This window comes from Phyllobates terribilis, unplaced genomic scaffold (genome assembly GCF_046119375.1).
Source record: "Phyllobates terribilis strain yellow unplaced genomic scaffold, ASM4611937v1 Scaffold_4__5_contigs__length_816908805, whole genome shotgun sequence".
In the NCBI taxonomy this organism is placed as follows: Eukaryota; Metazoa; Chordata; class Amphibia; order Anura; family Dendrobatidae; genus Phyllobates; species Phyllobates terribilis.
The window spans coordinates 687,618,225-687,641,060 of NW_027362764.1; the positions used below are offsets into that span (position 1 = coordinate 687,618,225).

The 22,836-nt window shown below is 47.5% G+C and overlaps 1 protein-coding gene across 1 annotated transcript in view; it reads right to left on the reverse strand.

Annotated features, from left to right (window-relative positions):
- The window catches only part of CNGB3 (cyclic nucleotide gated channel subunit beta 3), a 477,293-nt gene that overhangs the window by 12,188 nt on the left and 442,269 nt on the right, over positions 1-22,836 (reverse strand). The window contains exon 17 of the mRNA XM_073679549.1: positions 22,605-22,761. Coding sequence (XP_073535650.1) covers positions 22,605-22,761 — 157 coding nt within the window. The remainder of the gene's footprint in view (positions 1-22,604; positions 22,762-22,836) is intronic.

Here is a 22,836-nt window from a genome sequence, read left to right on the forward strand (position 1 = left end):
GTGGAGTACTTTAGGTCTCAGCTAGCAAACCGGAGGCTGCGGCATTTCAGGTGCTGCAGCCACACTCCACACCTAATCGCCGAAAAGGTGGCCATAGAGGACCCAGGGGACTCAGGATGTCGCCCGACAAGGCCCGCGGCCACTGGCTTGGGACACTGGGTGTGAGGTGCAGGGCAGGAGGGTGAGAGCCAGCGCAATGAGACGACCTGGAAAGGTACATAGAACAGGGTCCCGTCCATGTGCTCCTGAGATACCTGAGAGTTTGCTGGATCACTACCCGGGAGGACACAGGACGACGTGGGTGGTTACACACCGGTAACTGTAACTTGGAGAACTTAAGAACTGTGAGTAAAACCTGAAGACTGCACCCCACTGTGTCCTCGGCTAATTACTGCGTCACCCACCCTGCACTACACTGCACCAACAACATCTACCTCCACAATTCATTATATACTGCCCTGGAGCTTAGCTCTGCCCGTGGAGAGCTGAACCAACTCTGCTGCGTCACCATCAGCTCCAGTGGATCTGCACCGCAGCTGCGGCCCCATATAGCCGCATACCAAGGGTGGCGTCACGAACATTATCCCAAAAACTTTATTCCCCTTTTATGTTTCCTTTAATTGACCGCCCTGGGTCACGGACCGGGTCACTGCCACCATGACATCCCCAGCACCGACCGGCCCAGGGGGCGCGTCATTAGTTTTCTTTACAACATTTCTAATAACTTTTTTTTTTACAAAGATTTTTTAAAAATCTTGCAATTTTCACACTGGTCACAAGCTCACCTTTAAAGGGAACCTGTCAGAAATATTCCCCCATCACACCTAACCATTACTATAAGCGTGGCCCATTAACCTCTTAGTGACGGAGCCAATTATGTACTTAATGACCAAGCCAAATTTTACAATTCTGACCAGTGTCATTTTATGAGGTAATAACCCTGGAACCCTTCAACGGATCCCGCTGATTCTGAGAATGTTTTTTCATTACATATTGTACTTCATGATAGTGGTAAAATTTCTTTGATATGACTTGCATTTATTTGTGAAAAAATGGAAATTTGGAGAAAATGTTAAAATTTTTTGCAATTTTTAAACTTTGAATTCTTATGCCCTTAAATCCGAGAGATATGTCACACAAAATAGGTAATAAATAACATTTCACACATGTCTACTTTACATCAGCACAATTTTTGAAATTACATTTTTTTTGTTAGGAAGTTATAAGGAATAAAAGTTGACCAGCGATTTCTAATTTTTCCAACAAAATTTACAAAATCATTTTTTAGGGACCACATCACAATTGATTTGACTTTGAGGAGTCTATATGACAGAAAATACCCAAAAGTGACACAATTCCAAAAACTGCATCCTTCAAGGTGCTCGAAACCACATTCAAGAAGTTTATTAACCCTTCATGTGCTTCACAGGAACTGAAGCAACGTGCAAGGAAAAAATGAACATTTAACTTTTTTTCACAAACATTTTACTTCAGACCCCAATTTTTTTATTTTCACAAGGGTAACAAGAGAAAATGGACCAGAAAACGTATTGTGCAATTTCTCCTGAGTACATCGATACCCCATATGTGGGGGAAAACTACTGTTAGGATGCATGGCAGGGCTCGGAAGGGAAGGAGCGTCATTTGTCCTTTTGAGCGCAAAATTGGCTGGAATCTAGAGCAGATGCCATTTTGTATTTGGAGAGTCCCTGATGTGCCTAAACAGTCAAACCCCCCAACAAGTGATCTCATTTTGGAAACTAGACCCCTCAAGGAACTTATCTAGATGTGTGGTGAGCACCTTGAATCCAAAGGTGCTTCACAGAAGTTTATAACATGGAGCTGTGAAAATAAAAAATCTAACTTTTTCCACAAAAGTGATCTTTTAGCCCCATTTTTTTATTTTCACAAGGGTAACTGGAGAAAATAGACCCCAAAAATTGTTGTGCAATTTCTCGTGAGTACACTGATACCACATATGTGGGGAAAAACACTGTTTGAGCGCACGGAAAGGAAGGAGCACCGTGTGACTTTTTGAACGCAATATTGTCTAGAATCGAGCGCAGAGGCCATGTTGCGTTTGGAGAGCCCCTGAGAGCCTAAACAGTGGAAAACCCCCACAAGTGACCCCATTTTGGAAACTACACCCCTCAAAGATTTTATCAAGGGGTATAGGAAGCATTTTGAACCCAGTGGTATGACACAGAATTTGATAACATTAGGTCATAATTTTGAATCATCATTAGTGTTGATAACAACAAGAAGAACCTGGCACTCCAAAATTTGGTGAAAAAGATTTCAAGAATTTTTATTGCAAGATTCTTCAAAATATTGACGTTTCGGCCTCATATGGCCTTCATCAGAACTGTAAATTTAATTAACATAATTATATGTGAGTATAAACCCCATATTACAAAATGTGCAACACAACAGTTAATTCATATAAGAATCCAATTTTGCATAATGAATGTTAGAGATAAAGTAAATAATCAATAGGGACAATTCAAGATATAGAGAATTATGGCTACATATAACCGGAGTGATTCGCAAACATAAGACTGAACAGTAGACATAGCAGTAGAATCTAGCAATATATAACAATATATCATTCATTAGAAATCATTGTTACCAGGGTTCTGCCCAGTGGATATGTGGAAAAACCAACAAATGGCTGTATGAAAGAGAGACATAGCCCAGATCACTATGTATATGCACACAACCACATTATAACATATATGTGTAACTTGAATAACAGAGTACTGCTCACCAGAGTCACAGGGAGGACGGAATAGGTAATTGGCGCATGTGGTTGTGTGCATATACATAGTGATCTGGGCTATGTCTCTTTTTTACAGCCATTTGTTGGTTTTTCCACCTTTCCACTGGGCAGAACCCTGGTAACAAAGATTAATAATGATTTATAATGAATGATATATTGTTAGATTCTACTGCTATGTCTACTGTTCAGTCTTATGTTTGTGAATCACTCCAGTTATATGTAGCCATTATTCTCTATATCTTGAATTGTCCCTATTGATTATTTACTTTATCTCTACATTCATTATGCAAAATTGGATTCTTATATGAATTAACTGTTGTGTTGCACATTTTGTAATGTGGGGTGTTAGGCATTTGCTGGATCTGAAATTGGTTCAGAATCATCAGAGGATTCTGTGGTCTCCCATTCTGGTCCAGCCAGTGCAGATGCTGCTCAGCATCACCATCAGTCCCAATGCCTAGCTGGTACACGAGATGTACAAGTTGTCTCTTGAGTCTTTGTTCCTAGTAGTGTTAAGCATAGGTTGCGGAGGGGAACAGGGCTACTACAGCCTAAGTCCAGGATGCACTGCACTGAGCATGCCCGTGACATGGCGGACCGTGATTGGTCGTTTGATGTCAGCTGATCTGGTGACCTGGCACCGCCTGATTGGCCGCAGATGACGTCATCAGTAGTGCGACCAATAATGCGATGGTGGACAGGGCTTTGTCTTTAAATAGCCCGCGCACAAACATGGCGGTGCGCTCTGATCATTGAGCTAAGGTTGTGTTCCTGTGTGGATGCTTGTCTGTTTGGGCTCCACGTGCTCTCTTGCTGCTCTAGCTTCGGACAGGCAGGTTTAGCTGGGGATAGGCAGTCTTAGCTGGTGGGAGGCAGGTAGTTCCGTTTGACAGTCTGGCTCCGACAAGGGGGTCGCTATACACCCCGAGCAGACTGCGGACTCCGTATTCCTGGCACTGCCTGTTAGCCACGTGGAGAGTTACTCCGCAGTCCGGTAGCACACCGGCTGGGAGCACGTATACGCTGGCGTGAGTCACACACATGTCCTAGCGCCTGCTGCGTAGCCTCTGTGCAGTTAACAGGGTTACGGCTACATTATTTGTCGCACATCTCTCGTGCAGTTAACGGAGATAGTGCGAATCCCTTTTCCCGTCCCGGTGTGCAGTAACACAGGAGGGATTTATATATTAGTTGGTTGTTTTACCTCTTACCCGGAAGGTGTTCGGCCGCAGTCTTCCAGGCTGCATCGCGGACCCCGGGTTTGGTTGCTTTCCATTATTAATAAAGTTGTTTGCAACCGTCCCCATAACAGTACAACCAGCTACTGCAGCGCTATATACAGCAACTTGAGGCCAGACTTAGGACTCTGGAACAAACTGCCCCGGTCGCTGATATCACTGCAGTAGCTACCCAGGCAGCTTCACAGGCGGCTAATCTAGTTAACACGGCTGCGGTGAATGCTGCGGCAGCTGCTATTGCTCCATCACCCCGTTTTGCTCTCCCGGAAAAATTTTCTGGCGACAGCAGATCCTGCAGAGGTTTTATTAATCTGTGCTCCATTCAGTTAGAGATGATGGAAGCACGGTTCCCCTCCGAAAGGGCCAAAGTGGGTTTTGTCATCTCGTTACTCTCCCACAGGGCTTTGGAGTGGGCTACCCCTCTGTGGGAGCGGAATGACCCGGTAGTGGCTAATTCGGGTCTCTTTCTTAGAGCCATAAAGAGTGTTTTCCTAGGTCCTCAGGTCACGCATGATATGGCTCTTAAGCTTCTTGGTCCAGGGTTCGGCCACTGCCAGCCACTATGCCATCCAGTTCAGAACCTTAGCGGCTGAACTGGATTGGTCTGAGCGGTCACTAATCCCGGTGTTCTGGAAGGGTCTGGCTGGGCATATTAAAGATGCTCTAGCTATCAGAGAGATTCCAACCTCTCTGGAAGAGTTAATCACTCTCACTAACCGAATAGATTTGCGTCATGCAGAACGCAAGTTAGAGCTGGAGGTCTCCAGACCTCGGTTTCGGGTGGCACCTTCATTCTCTAGACCTATTTCCAAACCCGCGGCTCCCAACCTGGAGTCTGAGGCTATGGATATATCCTGGACTAAGTCTAAGTCCCCTCGTTTCCGACCTGCACATCTCTTGGAGTACCCCATTAATAAGGGTTCCAAGCGGTCGGGAAACGAAGGTGTCTAACCACCGTTGGAGGAGGTGTGTTAGATTCTGGGGCTTCTTCCTCCAAATTATTGTATGAGGTTACGTTGTTCTTCGGAACAACCACGATTACTGCCAGGGCGTGGGTGGATTCTGGCGCCGATGGCAATTTTTTGTCATCAATGTTTGCCCAGAGGCACGCCATTCCTATGGAGTTACTGCCAAAACCAATGAACATTAGGGTGGTCAACGGTTCACTGCTGGACTCGCAAATCACTCACCAGTCGATTCCCCTCACCATGTAGTTTCCTCAGGGTCACCGGGAGGGTCTTCCATGGCTACGTTGTCACACTCCACACATTGACTGGAATACGGGGAGAATTCCTTCCTGGGGTGAGAATTGTGTTTCTCAGTGTATGGTTACGGCCGTCCGGAGGGTAGTCTCAGAGCCTTCTACCGACTTGTCCGCTCTTCCTGTGCAATATCAGAGTTTTGTGGACGCCTTTTCCAAAAAGGCTGCAGAGACTTTACCTCCACACCGACCGTATGACTGTCCTATTGATTTGGTCCCCGGCACAGAGCCTCGTCGCGGTAGGGTTTATCGCCTGTCTGTCCCCGAGACCCAGGCCATGTCAGATTATATCAAAGAGAACCTGGCCCGGGGGTTTATCAGAAAATTGGTCTCTCCTGCTGGAGCGGGGTTTTTCTTCGTCCAGAAGAAAGAGGGTGATTTACGTCCCTGCATTGATTACAGAGGATTAAATGCCATCACCATCAAAAATAAATACCCTCTGCCCCTTATTTCTGAACTGTTTGACAGGTTGCGAGGGGCTAACATCTTCACAAAATTGGACCTGCGAGGGGCATATAATCTTGTGCAAATCCGTGAAGGTGACGAGTGGAAAACAGCTTTTAACACTCGTGATGGTCATTACGAGTATCTCGTCATGCCGTTCGGGTTATGCAATGCCCCTGCTGTTTTTCAGGATTTTGTCAATGATATCTTTCGGGATTTGCTGCTATCATCCGTGGTAGTCTATCTTGATGATATCCTTATTTTTTCCCGGGACCTCTCCACACACAGAGAGGATGTTCGCAGAGTTTTCGAACGCTTGTGTACAAATTCTCTGTATTGTAAGCTGGAGAAATGCCAGTTCGAACGAGAGTCTCTACCGTTCCTGGGCTACATCATATCCAGCAAGGGATTGGCCATGGATCCACAAAAATTGGTGGCAGTACAGAACTGGCAGGAGCCACATTCCCTTAAAGCGGTACAACGCTTCATGGGATTTATCAACTACTACCGGCAGTTCATACCACATTTTTCCACACTGGTGGCTCCTTTGGCCGCTTTAACCAGGAAGGGTGCCAATCCCAAGAATTGGCCTAAGGAGACATCCTAGGCGTTCCGGGAGATTAAATCCTATTTTTCTAGAGCTCCCATTCTCCGTCGCCCGGATGTGGACAAGCCATTCTTCCTGGAGGTCGACGCTTCCTCTGTCGGAGCAGGAGCGGTTCTCTCCCAAAAGAATGAACAGGGTCGGACAAGACCATGTTTTTTCTTCTCCAAGACCTTCGCTCCAGCAGAGAGGAATTATACGATTGGGGACAAAGAATTACTTGCTATTAAGATGGCTTTTTCGGAGTGGAGGTACCTCTTGGAGGGAGCTAAACATCCTTTTGTGGTATATTCCGATCATAAAAATCTCTCGTACCTACAGACGGCGCAGCGTCTTAACTAGTGTTGAGCCACCCCCGTAGTGTTCGAGTTCGGTTCGGTTCGTCGAACACCCGTGTGTTCGCCGAACTGTTCGTCGAACTGTTCGTCGAACACCTTCGAACACCGTTAAAACCAATGGCAGGCAAACAAAAACACATAGAAACACATAGAAAACACCTTCAAAGGTGTCCAAAAGCTGACAAACTGCTCAGAAGACATAACTAACACATGGAAAAGTGACAAGTACATATAGTCATGCGAAAATAAAAGAGGTGGAGGAGTAAAAGGAGGGGGAGACACAGATATAGGCATGTAATGCCCTTCTAAAATCCAAAAAGTGAGAAGCCGACACGGCCAGTCCGCTCCTGCCCGTGCCACCTCCGTGTCGCCGGGTTTGTGCCAGAGCCGCGGTGAACCCTGACGGCCAGCCCCCCTCTCCCAATACTGGTGCCTGTCCGCTGGTGGGTCGAGCGAGCCCCCCTGTGGTGGAGGCAGCTCTAAGCTTTTTAATTTAAATTGTCTCTCTAATTTGAATGAATACACTTTAAATCCATTTACAAGGATCTATTGGAGGGCAAGTCTCATGCCAGCAGCCGCGGTAATTCCAGCTCCAGTAGCGTCCACTAAAGCTGCTGCAGTTAAAAAGCTTTTATAAGGATCGAGCTCGGCTGTCCACCGCAAGGCATCCTACTGCCAGTCCCAGCCCCTATGCCTTGGGGTGCCTCCTGATGCTCTTCACTAAGTATCCCATGGTCCCGAAGCATTTCCTTTGAAAAAATTAAGTGTCTAAACTACAGGTGGTGTAGCTTGCTTAACAGCCGGGATAATCCGCTGACTAGCAGACACTGCTACTAGGCACAAAGTATTTCCTGGGCTAGATGCAGTTAAAAATTTGTAATTAGATACTCTCGTTGGATGCTGAGAAAGCATTCCATAGAGTCTCCTGGCACGCCATATATGATTCTCTTAAAGAGCTTGGGGTAGGGGTCTAGGGGACCCTTTTATAGCCAAAATCACGGCCCTGTATCGCAATACGTCACCTAGGCTGAAGATAAATGGAACTGTAGCACCCTGAGGGCTCGGTTGCTACAGACGTATTGCACCTCACCCAGAGGTGTGATATCTCACTCTCAGGTAAGGATGGAGTGTGGATCAGGACCCGACACCTGCATGCATTACACCACATTGCCGTGGGGCAGGGCGACCAATATGCCCCTGAGATGGGCACGACAGTCCCTGTCCCTGGCTGGAGTGGGGGGAGGGAACACTGAGGAAGGGGAACCCTGTAGTGCAGGAGCAGGGAGGAAGCAGTTCCTGGGTGCATTGAGAAGGGAGTATAAAAGGTGGGCACCATCTTAGTTCAGTGCAGAGAAGTCTGAGCAGAAGTGGCAGGGAGCAGGGGCTCTGCATGAGCTCTGCTCCGGAGGCGGGCCTAGTAACAGAGGCCCAGGCCTGCAAGAGGGAGAAGGAAGGAAGAGGAGCGGAGAAGGCTCCAGGAACGAGGAATGAAGGGATCCCAGGGGTGCGGACGGGCGAGTCGCCACCGCACGCCCGAATCCACCTGCGTGGAGGGGTCAGGCCAAAGGGGGAGACCGGTCCCCGAACTAGTGGAGGCAGGAAACGACCCTCAGCTAGAAACCGGAGGCTCTGACATTTTATGTGGCGCAGCCCCTTGCTCCACCCGCTAGGAAGGCACCACATAGGGTCAGGGAAACTGGCGCCAAGTTTACCAAGAGGAGGCCCGAGGCAGCCGGACAGAAGTGTTGGTAAGAAAGGCCAGACAAAGGACACACAAAGGGGGTCCTGTGAAGCGCTCCAAAGTTATCTGGGAGTTGTCTGAGCCCCTCACCTGGTGAGCACAGTACGACGTGGGCAGCCGTTACCTGCAGACGTGGTCTGGATAATAAGAACTGTGAGTAAAGGCCCTGAACTGCATCACTGACTCCGTGTCGTTACTGCTGCTGCCCTGCACCATCAACCCCATCCTCCTCATACACTGCCCTGAGGCTATACTCCTCCCGTGGGGAGTTATGCTACGCTCTGCTGCACCCACAACACCAGCCTTAGCGGTCTGCCCTGTAGCGGCGGTTCACTCTGACCGCAATCCACGGGTGGCGTGGTCGGACATTTAAACATCAAAACCACATAAATAGTTCCGCCACTGGTTTGACCGCCCTGAGCCACGGAACCGGATCGCCGCCACGAAGACTACAACCACCAGCATCCACCAAAAAGGGTCCGGCTCCGGGTGTCCCAAGGCCCAGGGGGTGCGTCAGAACATTTTCATCACCTTTCACAATCACCAATGGGACAAGGCAGGGATGTCCTCTGTCCCCTCTCTTATACATCCTAGTGACGGAGCACCTGCTCTCATCAATTCGCCATAACCCCAATATTAGGTGGATTGAGGTGGGAGGCACCGAGTACAAGTGCTCTCTATTTGCTGATGATGTCCTAGTATATATCACTCAATCACATATATCCATCCCTGCTGTTATGGCTGAAATAGATCACTTTGTTACATGGTAAAATTTTAAAATCAATGCAGCGAAGTCTGAGGCCCTCGATGTCTCCCTCCCTAAATCCATATAGGATTCCATCCAGTCCAACTTTCCCTTTGCCTGGCCCTCACAGGGTATCAAATACTTAGGAATTCCTATTCATAGAGACCTCTCCCATCTATGTTATCTTAATTTTGGGCCCTTTATTGAACAATTCCATACAGACCACGGTTGGCAAGTTAGAACTGTAAGATTCACTACGTGAACCACTGGTGTTTTGTGGAAAAGCACATGTACACCGCGTTCCAAATTATTATGCAAAAAGTGTTTAGGAGTGATAAGGGAAGAATTTGTTTGTTTGTCAGTTAAACTCATTGATGGTGATGTGTGTCAGGGCTCTTTATATCACTGTAAGCAATTGCAGACACCTGTGCTAATTAGTTTGGCAGGTGTGTCCAATGAAAGGCAAGACTACTTAAGAAGGCTCTCTCACATTATTAAGCAGCCTACATTTTCTGCCAAAATGGGAAAGAAAAAGGATGTGTCGGCTGCTGAGAAGCAACAAATTGTGAAGTGTTTAGGTCAAGGCATGACTACAATCAACATTGTGCGATGATCAGGATGAAGTGTCTTGGCAATCAAGAAGTATGTAGCTGATTCACAGTACACACGTGTGCGTGCTGATAAGGGCAAATTGAGGACTCTTCCTACAGGCAATTACGTCAGGTTGAAAGAGCAGCGGCAAAAAACCCTTGTCATAGCAGCAGACAAGTTTTTGAAGCTGCTTGTGCCTCCAACGTCCCCCGAACAATAAGATGCAGGGTCCTTCAGAGGTTTGCAGCTGTGCATACGCCATCCTGTCGACCTCCTCTATCCACTTCACACAAGCAGAAACGGCTCCAGTGGGCCAAACATTACATGAAGACTGATTTCAAAACTGTTTTGTTCACGGATGAGTGCCGTGCAGCGCTCGATGGTCCAGATGAATGGAGTGGAGGATGGCTGGTTGATGGACACCCCACGCAAACACGGCTACAGCGCCAACAAGGAGGAGGTGGAGTAATGTTTTGGGCTGGAATCATGGGGAGAGAGATTGTCGGCCCCTTTAGGATCCCTGAAGGCGCTAAAGATGAACTCCATAATGTATGTGGATTTTCTCAAACAGCACTTCCTGCCATGGTTCAAGAAGAAGAACCGTGTATTTCACAGCAAGATCATTTTTCTGCATGATAATGCACCATCTCATGCTGCACATAAAACATCTGCATCTCTGGCTGATATGGGCATAAAAGGGGACAAACTTATGGTGTGACCCCCATGCTCCCCTGACCTCTACCCCATTCAGAACCTTTGGAGCATCATTAAAAGGAGTGTCTATGATGGCGGGAGGCAGTTCACATCTAAGCAACAGCTCTGGGAGGGTATTCTGTCCTCATGCAAAACAATTGAAGCAGAAACCATCCAAAACCTGACAAATTCAATGGACGAGAGAGTTCAGAAGCTCCTTTCGAACAAGGGGTCCTACGTGAAAATGTAACATCACCTAGAATAAAGTTTTGAGTTGAAAACTGTTTGATTTCAGTTTCTAACAACCTGCTAATGCTTATAATTTCAAAAATGACCATTTTTTTGGTCTTTATTAAAATGAAAAGGTTGATCGAAAAGTTTGGGGGATCTAAGAGTGTGACAACCCAGTAGTCATGATTACTTCGAATTCTGACAATATGAGGGTCATGCTGCAGGTAGTGCAGCAAGAAGGCACTTATGTGTCTTGCGCATCTCGGAGCCCCAAAATTATTTTCCGGGCTAGATGCAGCTAAAAATTATTTTTAATTTTAAATCTGGTGAAGCTTATTATAGATGGCCTAATAGGATCAGTGCTGCACACTGCTACAAAGCCCAAATTATTTTCCAGTCAAGATACAGATAAACATGATTAGTAATTTGAAAGCTTAAAACGGTTGGTAGGGTGATTTTAACCAATCATCAAGCTTTTACTCTCCCCAGGATGACACAGGGGTAGAAAAGTCGTTTCGGATCCATGATTTGCTCATCTTTATGAACGTGAGTCTGTCTACATTATCAGTGGAGAGCCGCGTGCGCTTATCTGTCAGCACACCACCAGCAGCGCTGAACACACGTTCAGACAGAACGCTGGCTGCGGGGCATGACAAGATCTCCAAGGCGTAAGTGGCTAGCTCTGGCCATTTATCCAGATTGGAAGCCCAAAAAGAGCAAGGGTCCAGTGACACAGTCGTGGCTTCAATGTTTACTTGGAGATACTCCTGTACCATCGTCTCTAGGCGTTGACTATGTGTCAGACTTCTTGTCTCCTGTGGCCTTGCAAAGGATGGGCTAAAAAAGTGGTGAAATGATTCCGCAAAATTGATGTTACCAGCAGATACTGTGGTTCTGTTACGGTTTGAGTGCTGAACACTTGACGGTCCCACGGTTGGCAAGTTGGAACTGTGAGATTCACTACGTGCACCACTGGTATTTTGTGGAAAAGCACATGTAAGATTCTGCAACAGTCTCTGCTGATACTCCTGCATGCGTGCATCCCTTTCTATGGCAGGAATAATTTCTGCAAATTTACTTTTGTACCGGGGATCTAACAGTGTGGCAACCCAGTAGTCAGGATTATTTCTAATTCTCACAATTCGAGGGTCATGTTGCAGGTAGTGCAGCAAGAAGGCACTCATGTGTGTTGCGCATCCAGGAGCACCAAGTCCCTGTTGTGTTGGTGGCGAGGTAACAATCATGCTTCCTTCCTCTGTCCTCTCCCCCCAACCTCGCACAACAGAAATGTGATCAAGGTCTCCCTCATCTGATGAGTCTTCCATCAGTTCGTCCTCCACTTCTTCCTGGGCTCCTGCACCTTCCTCACTAGTTTGGCTGCTACCATGCGCCCTGGTAAAATCATCTCCCCCACCCTCACATGCCTGCCGCCTTGGTGCTGCCGACCGTCTGGACCTTGCAGATGTTAGCCCTTCCGCATACAACTCCTCCTCCTCTACTTCCTCCACCTCCTCTTGTGCCACCACCTGACTCCGAATTCTGTTTAACATGTGATCCAGCATGTAAATCACCGGAATAGTCATGCTGATAATGGCATCGTCAGCACTAAACATCTTCGTCGCCATTTCAAAACTGTGCAGAAGGGTGCATAGGTCCCTGATCTGAGACCACTCCTCCAGCGTGATTTGCCCCACCTCTGAATCTCGTTGGCCCAGGCTATACATCAGAACGTATTGCACCAGGGCTTGTCGGTGCTGCCACAGTCGCTGCAACATGTGCAGAGTTGAATTCCACCGGGTAGGCACATCGCATTTTAGCCGGTGAAGTGGCAGGCCCAACGACTTCTGTAGAGATGTAAGTCGCTGAGCTGCGGGATGCGAACGGCGGAAGTGAGCACACAGCGACCGTGCCCTCTGCAGAAGGCCATCTAGTCTGGGATAGTGGGCTAAAAATTGCTGGACAACCAGGTTCAACACGTGAGCCATACAAGGCACGTGTGTGACATTGCCCCGGCGAAGGGCCGCACCCAGGTTTGCAGCATTGTCGCACACGGCCTTCCCTGGTTTCAGGTCCAGTGGAGACAACCATTCATGAAATTGGTTCTCCAGAGCTGACCACAACTCCTCAGCTGTGTGACTCACATTTCCCAGACATTTCAATGTAAAAACCGCCTGATGACGTTGAGCCCTACTGCCAGCATAGTAAGGAGGTGTGCAGGATCCCTTCTGCGCAGTTAGAAAGCTTGTGGCATGACCAGACAGGCTTTGGGTGCAGGTGGAAGACCGAGAGGAGGTTGAGGAGGCAGAAGCAGTGGAGGAACTTTGACATAAAGAGGATTGACGCACAACTCGTGGGGACGGCAAGACTTGGACAGCAGCCCCTTGTCCTGCTGTCACCATAGTTACCCAGTGCCCAGTCAGCGACATGTAACGCCCCTGTCCATGCCTACTCGTCCAAGTGTCTGTGGTGAAATGCACCCTGTCACACACAGAGTTTCTCAAAGAAGCGGTGATGTTGTGTGCGACATGCTGGTGGAGCGCAGGCACACCTTTCTTTGAGAAGTAGTGCCGACTGGGCATCTGGTACTGGGGCACTGCGACGGACATAAGGTCTCGAAAATCCTCTGTGTCCACCAGGCGGAAAGGCAGCATTTCTGTAGCCAAGAGCTTGCAGATGGTGAAATTCAACCTCTTAGCTTTCTCATGGCTAGGAGGAAATGGTCTTTTACTTGTCCACATCTGAGGGACCGAGGGCTGGCTATTGTGCTTAGACGGGGTTGATAAGGGTGTCCCCGGCAAACTGCCGGTCTGTGAGGAAGATGCAGGCGGACATGTTAGGTTGCCTTGATCCAAAGGTGGTGCTATCGATGTCGGACAGCGCTCAACACCAGCTGGTGTTACCACCTCCAAAGAAAATGATGACCTGCCAATCACGCTGGCTGTTGCGGGTAAAGAGGTGGCAGGTCTGCGCCCCAAAACAGGTGTGACTGCTGTCCCCCCAGTCACAGAGGATGAAGAGGCCGCGGATGCACAAGATATGGCAGACGGTGGTTGGCCCGGCCGGCTAGGCCGCATTGTAGCACACTGAGCTTCCCACTGCAACTTATGCTTCATGTCCATGTGCCGGTTCATGCATGAAGTACTCAAACTATGTATTTTTTGGCCTCTACTTAGCTTTTGCTGACAAATGTTACAGATAACACGAGTTGGGTCATCTTTATCGATCTGAAAAAATGCCCAGGCTATGCAAGGCTTAGCACCCATGCGACCTGAACAGCCACCACGACTTGTGGTGAGAGGCAGAGTTGTGTTTGAGGATGCAGTTGTTGACGTGCTTCCAGTACTACGTCTCTGTCCAGGAAGGCGCAACCTGACCTCGTCGTCACTAGCATCTTCCTCCACCTCCTCTGCTGACCTCATCTCTTGGCTGACTGTGGGTTGACAGTAAGTGGGATCTCCGACCTCATCATCATCACCCTGTGCGTTATCACACCCGTCGTCCTCAGAGCCAACCTGTTCCTGCCCTGACAAAAAACTAAAGTTGTCGCTCCAATCAGGTATTTGAGTCTTATCATCGTCTTCCTCATTGTCTCCACCAACAGGAGTTACAGTTTGGGAATGAGGGTCTACATTATGGTCAGAACCTTCTGCGTCTGGTCCTGGATCCGACTCATAAAGATTCTGGGCATCAGTGCAGATCATTTCCTCGTCTGGATTCACAGAAGCGCTGGAGTCGACCTCTGATTCCCAGGCTATAGTATGAGTAAACAGCTCTGCAGACTCAACCATCTGTTCTACCTCATACTCAGACGGGCAGCTGGAGATTTGGGAGCTGTGAGGAAGCAAGTGCGATTTGGGTGACACCTTTGAGGACTGGAGTATTTGTGATGTTGAAGTTGATGTGGAGGAGAGCCCACTTAAAGGAGCACTTGATATCCGTTGAAGCACCTGCTGTTTTTGTGCCTCATCTGGAATTTGTAGCGATTGGCGTGGCCGTAAGAAAGGGATCTTATCACATTGTCCGCTAAAAGAAGTAGACATTTTAGTTTGGCTGGAAGATGGTCTTTCTTCTGCACCTACCCCACGGACACAACCTTTTTTCCCCTTCCCAACACGCCTATTCCCCTTTCCACCAGCAGCAGGCCTTTTTCCACTCATTTTGGTGGTTAACTAATTCACAACTCTGGAGTTGTTTGCACAAAAAAACAATGGATGGTAACCGAGCAGAGCTGAGTGGCCAAACTGTGGTATTAGGCCAAAACTATTGGCTGGGTTAGATGCAGAAAAAAAATATTTTTAATTTGCAACCTGATGGAGGTCAGTATAGATGGACTAATAGACCATGTCCCACACACCGCTAGAAGCCCAAATATTTTTTCAGAGCTAGATGCAGAAATTTTTTTTATTCAATTTGCAACCTGATGGAGGTCAGTATAGATGGACTAATAGACCAAGTCCCACACACTGCTAGAAGCCCAAATATTTTTTCAGAGCTAGATGCAGAAAAAAATTATTTTTAATTTGCAACCTGATGGAGTTCAGTATAGATGGACTAATAGACCAAGTCCCACACACCGCTAGAAGCCCAAATATTTTTTCAGAGCTAGATGCAGAAAATTTTTTTATTCAATTTGCAACCTGATGGAGGTCAGTATAGATGGACTAATAGACCAAGTCCCACACACTGCTAGAAGCCCAAATATTTTTTCAGAGCTAGATGCAGAAAAAAATTATTTTTAATTTGCAACCTGATGGAGGTCAGTATAAATGGACTAATAGACCAAGTCCCACACACTGCTAGAAGCCCAAATATTTTTTCAGAGCTAGATGCAGAAAAAAATTATTTTTAATTTGCAACCTGATGGAGGTCAGTATAGATGGACTAATAGACCAAGTCCCACACACCGCTAGAAGCCCAAATATTTTTTCAGAGCTAGATGCAGAAAAAAATTATATTCAATTTGCAACCTGCTGGAGGTCAGTATAGAAGGACTAATAGAACAAGTCCCACACACTGCTAGAAGCCCAAATATTTTTTCAGAGCTAAATGAAGAAAAAAATTATTTTTAATTTGCAACCTAATGGAGGTCAGTATAGATGGACTAATAGACCAAGTCCCACACACTGCTAGAAGCCCAAATATTTTTTCAGAGCTAGATGCAGAAAAAAATTATTTTTAATTTGCAACCTGATGGAGGTCAGTATAGATGGACTAATAGACCAAGTCCCACACACTGCTAGAAGCCCAAATATTTTTTCAGAGCTAGATGCAGAAAAAAATTATTTTTAATTTGCAACCTGATGGAGGTCAGTATAGATGGACTAATAGAACAAGTCCCACACGCTGCTAGAAGCCCAAATATTTTTTCAGAGATAAATGAAGAAAAAAATTATTTTTAATTTGCAACCTGATGGAGGTCAGTATAGATGGACTAATAGACCAAGTCCCACACACTGCTAGAAGCCCAAATATTTTTTCAGAGCTAGATGCAGAAAAAAATTATTTTTAATTTGCAACCTGATGGAGGTCAGTATAGATGGACTAATAGACCAAGTCCCACACACCGCTAGAAGCCCAAATATTTTTTCAGAGCTAGATGCAGAAAAAAATTATATTCAATTTGCAACCTGCTGGAGGTCAGTATAGAAGGACTAATAGAACAAGTCCCACACACTGCTAGAAGCCCAAATATTTTTTCAGAGCTAAATGAAGAAAAAAATTATTTTTAATTTGCAACCTGATGGAGGTCAGTATAGATGGACTAATAGACCAAGTCCCACACACTTCTAGAAGCCCAAATATTTTTTCAGAGCTAGATGCAGAAAAAAATTATATTCAGTTTGCAACCTGATGGAGGTCAGTATAGATGGACTAATAGAATGATGCTATGCCCAAAAGATTTTACTTCACTAGGTGCAGTAAAAAAATTGGTATTCTATACACAGGTGGTATATCTTGCAACACAGATAGGCTACTCCACTGACTAACACACTCTGCAATAGGCCAAAAAGGATTAGCTTTGCTAGATTCAGCCAAATGCTGTGAAAAAAACTTGCACAGCACTGGCACAGACCTGCCTGGCAAAAACTGATAGGAACTGATGTAACCTAGTCCTGAAAAGGACTCCAATTACAATTAGTCTTTACTCCCACAATCTATCTATTTAAGAGCACAGACCTGCTTGATAAAAGTCGTAGGAAATGCTGTAACCTAGTCCTTAAAAGGACTGCAATCACAACTATTCCCTACTCCCAAGCTATCTGTATATTTGTGCGAAAATTGGCTTGAAATTAACAAGGTATAGCGCACACAGCAACAGCGGTGCCGTCTAACACGCAGCTGCAGCAGTGAGAAAATGGTGGCGACGGGGAAAATGGCTTGGTCTTATAGGGCAAGGACATGTGACATACACTGCCAATCACACATGCCCTTGCTTGTGTGAAAAAAAGCACTTCGCTCCGTGTGTGCGCTGCTGATAGGCTGACAGATTGCACCTCCCCACTGCAAATGCGGGAAAGAGAAAAAAAAATGGAGATCTTCATTGTTCCTGCAGAGATCCATCCCCTGCCCCTCCCCCCGCCCCGCTGTACACTCAAACTGCATATTAACATTAATTTTCATCATTACTGAGAAAAAATCCAGTTATGATTTTGGTGCACGAACAGTTATCGAACATAACCTCGAACAGCCGAATTTTTCTCAAATTGTTCGTGTTCGCCGACCGGCTCGAACACCGCCCAAAACAGCTCGAATTTGAGATTGGCGAACAGTTCGAGTAGAACAACGCTCATCTCTAGTCTTAACCCGAGGCATGCCAGGTGGTCTCTTTTCTTTTCCCAATTCAATTTTTCCATTCACTTTTTAAAAGGGGAAAAGAACCCTCGGGCGGACGCTTTGTCCCGGTCCATGGATACGGCTGAGGACGATGACGAGCCCAGGCTTCTCGTTCATCCGGAGAGTATGCGGACGGTGGCTCCAGTGTCCCTAAACCAGGTTCCCCCCGGGAGGATGTTCGTTCCTCCTAATTTACAAAATGAGGTGCTCTCCTGGGCACATGCCTCTAAGATCGGAGGTCATTTTGGGGTCAAACGTACCACGGAGTTTCTCCATTGGTCGTATTGGTGGCCTCGGTTGCCCCAGGATGTTAAGGAATATGTTCAAGCGTGTGTCTCCTGTGCGAGAAATAAATCGTCCCATCAGAGGCCGACTGGTCTTCTTCATCCGTTACCCGTGACGGATAGACCTTGGGAGCTGGTTGGGATGGATTTCATTGTCGAGTTACCTAAGTCCCGGGGAAACATGACAATATGGGTGGTTTCTGACCATTTTCCAAGATGGTTCATCTGGTTCCTCTTCTAGGGTTCCTTCCTCCCGGGTTCTGGCATCACTGTTCATTCGTCATGTTTTCCGTCTCCACGGAATGCCTGATAGAATTGTCTGTGACCGGGGTCCACAGTTTTCCTCCCGGTTCTGGAAAGAATTGTGTAATTTGCTTAGCATTGAACTGAATCTTTCTACTGCCTATCACCCGGAGACCAATGGTCTGGTGGAACGCACTAACCAGACGCTTGTGACATACTTGCGCCATTTCGTTTCTGCCAACCATAATGATTGGGCGATATTGCTTCCTTGGGCAGAGTTTGCTCTAAACAACGCAGTGGCGGATTCCACAGGTCAGACTCAGTTTCTTCTAAATAATGGCCAACATCCGCACGTCCCGGTTCCTATGCCAGTTTCCTCTGTGGAACCTGGGGTCAGAGATTGGGCTCTGGAGGCGCGGGAGGTTTGGGACCATACCCAGGATGCTATATTGGCCTCCAAGAATCGGATGAGAGAGTCGGCGGACACTCATCACTGTCCAGCCCCCGTATTCTCTCCGGGCGACAGGGTGTGGCTCGCGGCTCGCAATATCAGAGTACGCGGGGAATCTGCTAAGTTTGCACCCCGTTTTATTGGTCCTTTCAAAATTTTGGCCCAAATAAGCCACCTAGTGTACCGTTTACAGTTACCACGACACATGAAGATTCACGACACTTTTCATGTGTTGCTCCTTAAGCCGGTTCGCCTGACAAAATTCTCTGAACCCCAACCTGCTTCAGACACCAAGAGTGATGATCTCGAGGTACAGGCGATCGTGGAGTCTAAGATGGTTGATGGAAAAAAATATTACCTAGTACACTGGAGGGGCCATGGATCTGAGGATTGTTCCTGGGAACCACATTCATGCTCCTCTGCTCATTGAGGAATATGAGTGTCAAGTGGAGGGGGATAATGTGAGGTGTCAGGCATTTGCTGGATCTGAAATTGGTTCAGAATCATCAGTGGATTCTGTGGTCTCCCATTCTGGTCCAGCCAGGGCAGATGCTGCTCAGCATCGCCATCTGTGCCAACGTCTAGCTGGTGCACGAGATGTACAAGTTGTCTCTTGAGTCTTTGTTCCTAGTAGTGTTAAGCATAGGTTGCGGAGAGGAACAGGGCTACTACAGCCTAAGTCCAGGATGCACTGCACTGAGCATACCTGTGACATGGCGGACCGTGATTGGTGGTTTGGTGTCAGCTGATCTGGTGACCCGACACCGCCTGATTGGCCGCGGGTGACGTCATCAGTAGTGCGACCAATAATGTGATGGTGGGCTCCACGTGCTCTCTTGCTGCTCTAGCTTCGGACAGGCAGGTTTAGCTGGGGATAGGCAGTCTTAGCTGGAGGGAGGCAGGTAGTTCCGTTTGACAGTCTGGCTCCGACAAGGGGGTCGCTATACACCCCGAGCAGACTGCGGACTCCGTATTCCTGGCACTGCCTGTTAGCCACGTGGAGAGTTACTCCGCAGTCCGGTAGCACACCGGCTGGGAGCACGTATACGCCAGTGTGAGTCACACACGTCCTGGCACCTGCTGCGTAGCCTCTGTGCAGTTAACAGGGTTACGGCTACATTATTTGTCGCACATCTCTCGTGCAGTTAACGGAGATAGTGAGAATCCCTTTTCCCGTCCCGGTGTGCAGTAACACTGCAGGGATTTAGATAATAGTTGGTTGTTTTACCTTTTTACCCGGAAGGTGTTCGGCCGCAGTCTTCCAGGCTGCATCACGGACCCCGAGTTCGGTTGCTTTCCATTATTAATAAAGTTGTTTGGAACCGTCCCCATAACAATGGGGTTTATACTCACATATAATTATGTTAATTAAATTTACAGTTCTGATGAAGGCCATATGAGGCCAAAACGTCATTATTTTGAAGAATCATGCAATAAAAATTCTTGAAATCTTTTTCACCAAATTTTGGAGTGCCAGGTTCTTCTTCTTGTTATCTGCATTGGAGTGGAATCCTATCTGAGCACCTAAAATAATAGGAGTGCCATGTAGCCCCCTTTTTGATCATTAGTGTTGAGCGCATGTAATCGCTACTTGAGTTTGCATCAGGTGCTCGAGTATGCACCGTGGGTGCTCGAGTGACATGCTCAAGTCCCCGCCCCGCATATTTCGCCGCTGTTAGACACCCAAAAAAACAATGTGCGAGGATTGAACTTGTATGGTAGGCAATCCCCGTGTGTTTTTTTTTGGCCGTAAACATGTGTGGCGGGGCGTCGAGCATGTCACTCCAGCACCCACGATAGTTGGTACATACCCGAGCACCTGATTCAAACTCAAGTAGCAAGCAACACTAATGACGACGTATTCAATATAGTGACCTAACGTTATCAAATTCTGTGTCGTACCTCTGGGTTCAAAATAGTCAACACTAGTTGTCATATCGTCATTATTTTTTTTTCTTTACTTTTGAAAAAATCCTAATCCTAACTCCAACCCCTACACAACCCTAACACTAAACCAACCCTAACACTAACACAACCCTGTCCCCAACCCCAACACAATCCTAACCCTAAACCAAACCTAACGCTAATCCTAACCGTAACACAACCCTAACCCTAAACCAACCCTAACCCTAATTCTAACCATAACACAACCCTAACCGTAATACAACTCTAACCCTAATACAACCCTAACCCAAACACAACCCTTAATGATTCTACAAATGTTGTTTGAAAAACAAAAGAGTAATTACGGTAATTTGGGAATTTGATATAGTCTAGATATGATTGATTGAGATTAGTGTTGAGTGAGTATGTTCTATTAACCCTTTCGCCGAGTATGCTCGGGCCGAGCTCCGAGTATTTATAGCTGCTCGGTGATGTGTTTGAATCGCTCCCGTATGCATGATTTGCGACTGTTTGACAGTTTTATTACGTGGGGAATGTCTATTTCTTACACATTCCTCACATGTAATAAAGCTGTCAAACAGTTGCAAATCATGCACACGGGAGCGATTCAACCATATCACCGAGCAGCTGTAAATACTCGAAGCTCGGCCCGAGCATACCCGGACTCGCTCAACCCTAATTGAGATATATGACTTTTATTACCGTATTTTTCGGACTATAAGACGCACTTTTTTTCCCCAAAATTTGGAAGGAAAGTGGGGGTGCGTCTTATGGTCCGAACGGTACTTTACCGGTGGTGGTGGAGCGGGGATCGCAGGGTCCTCCGGCGGCGGCAGAGGTGAGATGCGGCTGGAGCCGGGGCCTGTACCTCTGCTGGTGTCCGGCGGTGAGGCAAAGGAGCCGGGGCCTCTGCCGGGCTGTGAGTGGCATCCGGCGGTGAGGCAGAGGAGCCGGGCCTCTGCCGGGCTGTGAGTGGCGTCCGGTGGTGAGGCAGAGGAGCCGGGGCCTCTGCCAGGCTGTGAGCGGTGTACGGCGGTGCGGCAGAGCAGCATGTGCGGCTTCCGGTGGCCGCGGCCATCTTCCCGAGGCCGTAATCCGAGGGAAAATGGCGGCCATTTTCCTGCAGATCACAGCCTCAGGATGCCGGAAACCGCACACGCTGCTCTGCCGCATCGCCGGAAACCACTCACAACCTGGCAGAGGCCCCGGCTCCTCTGCCTCACCGCCGGACTCCGCTCACAGCCCGGCAGAGGCCCCGGCTCCTCTGCCTCACCCCCGGACACCAGCAGAGGTACTGGCCCCAGTCCACAAGCGCCAGGCCAGGCCCCAGTCCACAGGCCAGGCCAGGCCCCAGTCCACAGACTAGGCCAGGCCCCATTCACCAGGCCAGGCCCCAGTCCACAGGCCAGGCCCAAGTCCACAGGCCAGGCCAGGCCAGGCCCCAGTCCACAGGCCACAGGCCAGGCCCCAGTCCACAGGCCAGGCCAGGCCCCAGTCCACAGGCCACAGGCCAGGCCCCAGTCCACAGGCCAGGCCTGGCCCCAGGCTCGTCCACAAGCCCCAGGCCCGTCACAAGCCCCAGGCCCGTCCACAAGCCCCTGGCCAGGCCCCAGTCCACAGGCCAGGCCAGGCCCCAGTCCACTGGCCCCAACCAGACACCGGCATCTCACCTCTTCTGCTGCCGCCGGGTTCCTGAGGCAGGGAATGGAGGGACCTGCGATCCTGCTTCACCACCCCCCAGGTAAGATACCTAATCAGACTATAAGATGGACTCCATCTTATAAAAATTATTTTTTTTCCTATTTTACACCCCAAAATTTGGGGTGCGTCTTATGGTCCAGTGCGTCTTATAGTCCGAAAAATACGGTAATTATTTGTTATTGTTATACTTTTGATATTTTACTTGTAGTTTCTTTTTATGTTAATTTGTATAATTCCATTTCCGTGGATATGTGCAATATAAAATCATGTTAAACCTGTTGTTCCACAATTGATAAAAGCCTGGGAGAGGCTGAAACGTCTTGTTTTGTGTGGATTGCCATTAAAGAAGCATTAGTGACCAAGTGAGTGCCGGAGCTTGTTCTTTTTTCTGGTTCATAAGGGGTTATATTACTCTTAAACCAAGAACATAGTTTCATCTAATACATATGAAGGCCTTTACTTATGCTGTGTATGAACATAAAGATTTGCTGCATCTTGTATTATGATCTGTGACTTCTTACCTGTTCCTGCTTCGCAAGTAGTAGACGCTTGTTAGCGGCAGCCTGCATTATGGCTTTGAAAAGTTTTGGTGTCTCCTGTTTCTTAGGTATCAGATGGGCAAAGCCTCTCGCAGCAACAGGGGGCGCCGCTGGTTTCCCTTTGTCCTTTAACAATTTCCTGTGTTAAAAGGTGACAATCAATTATTATATTACAAAATAAAGTAGAGATATCGGTAACAAAATTATATGACCA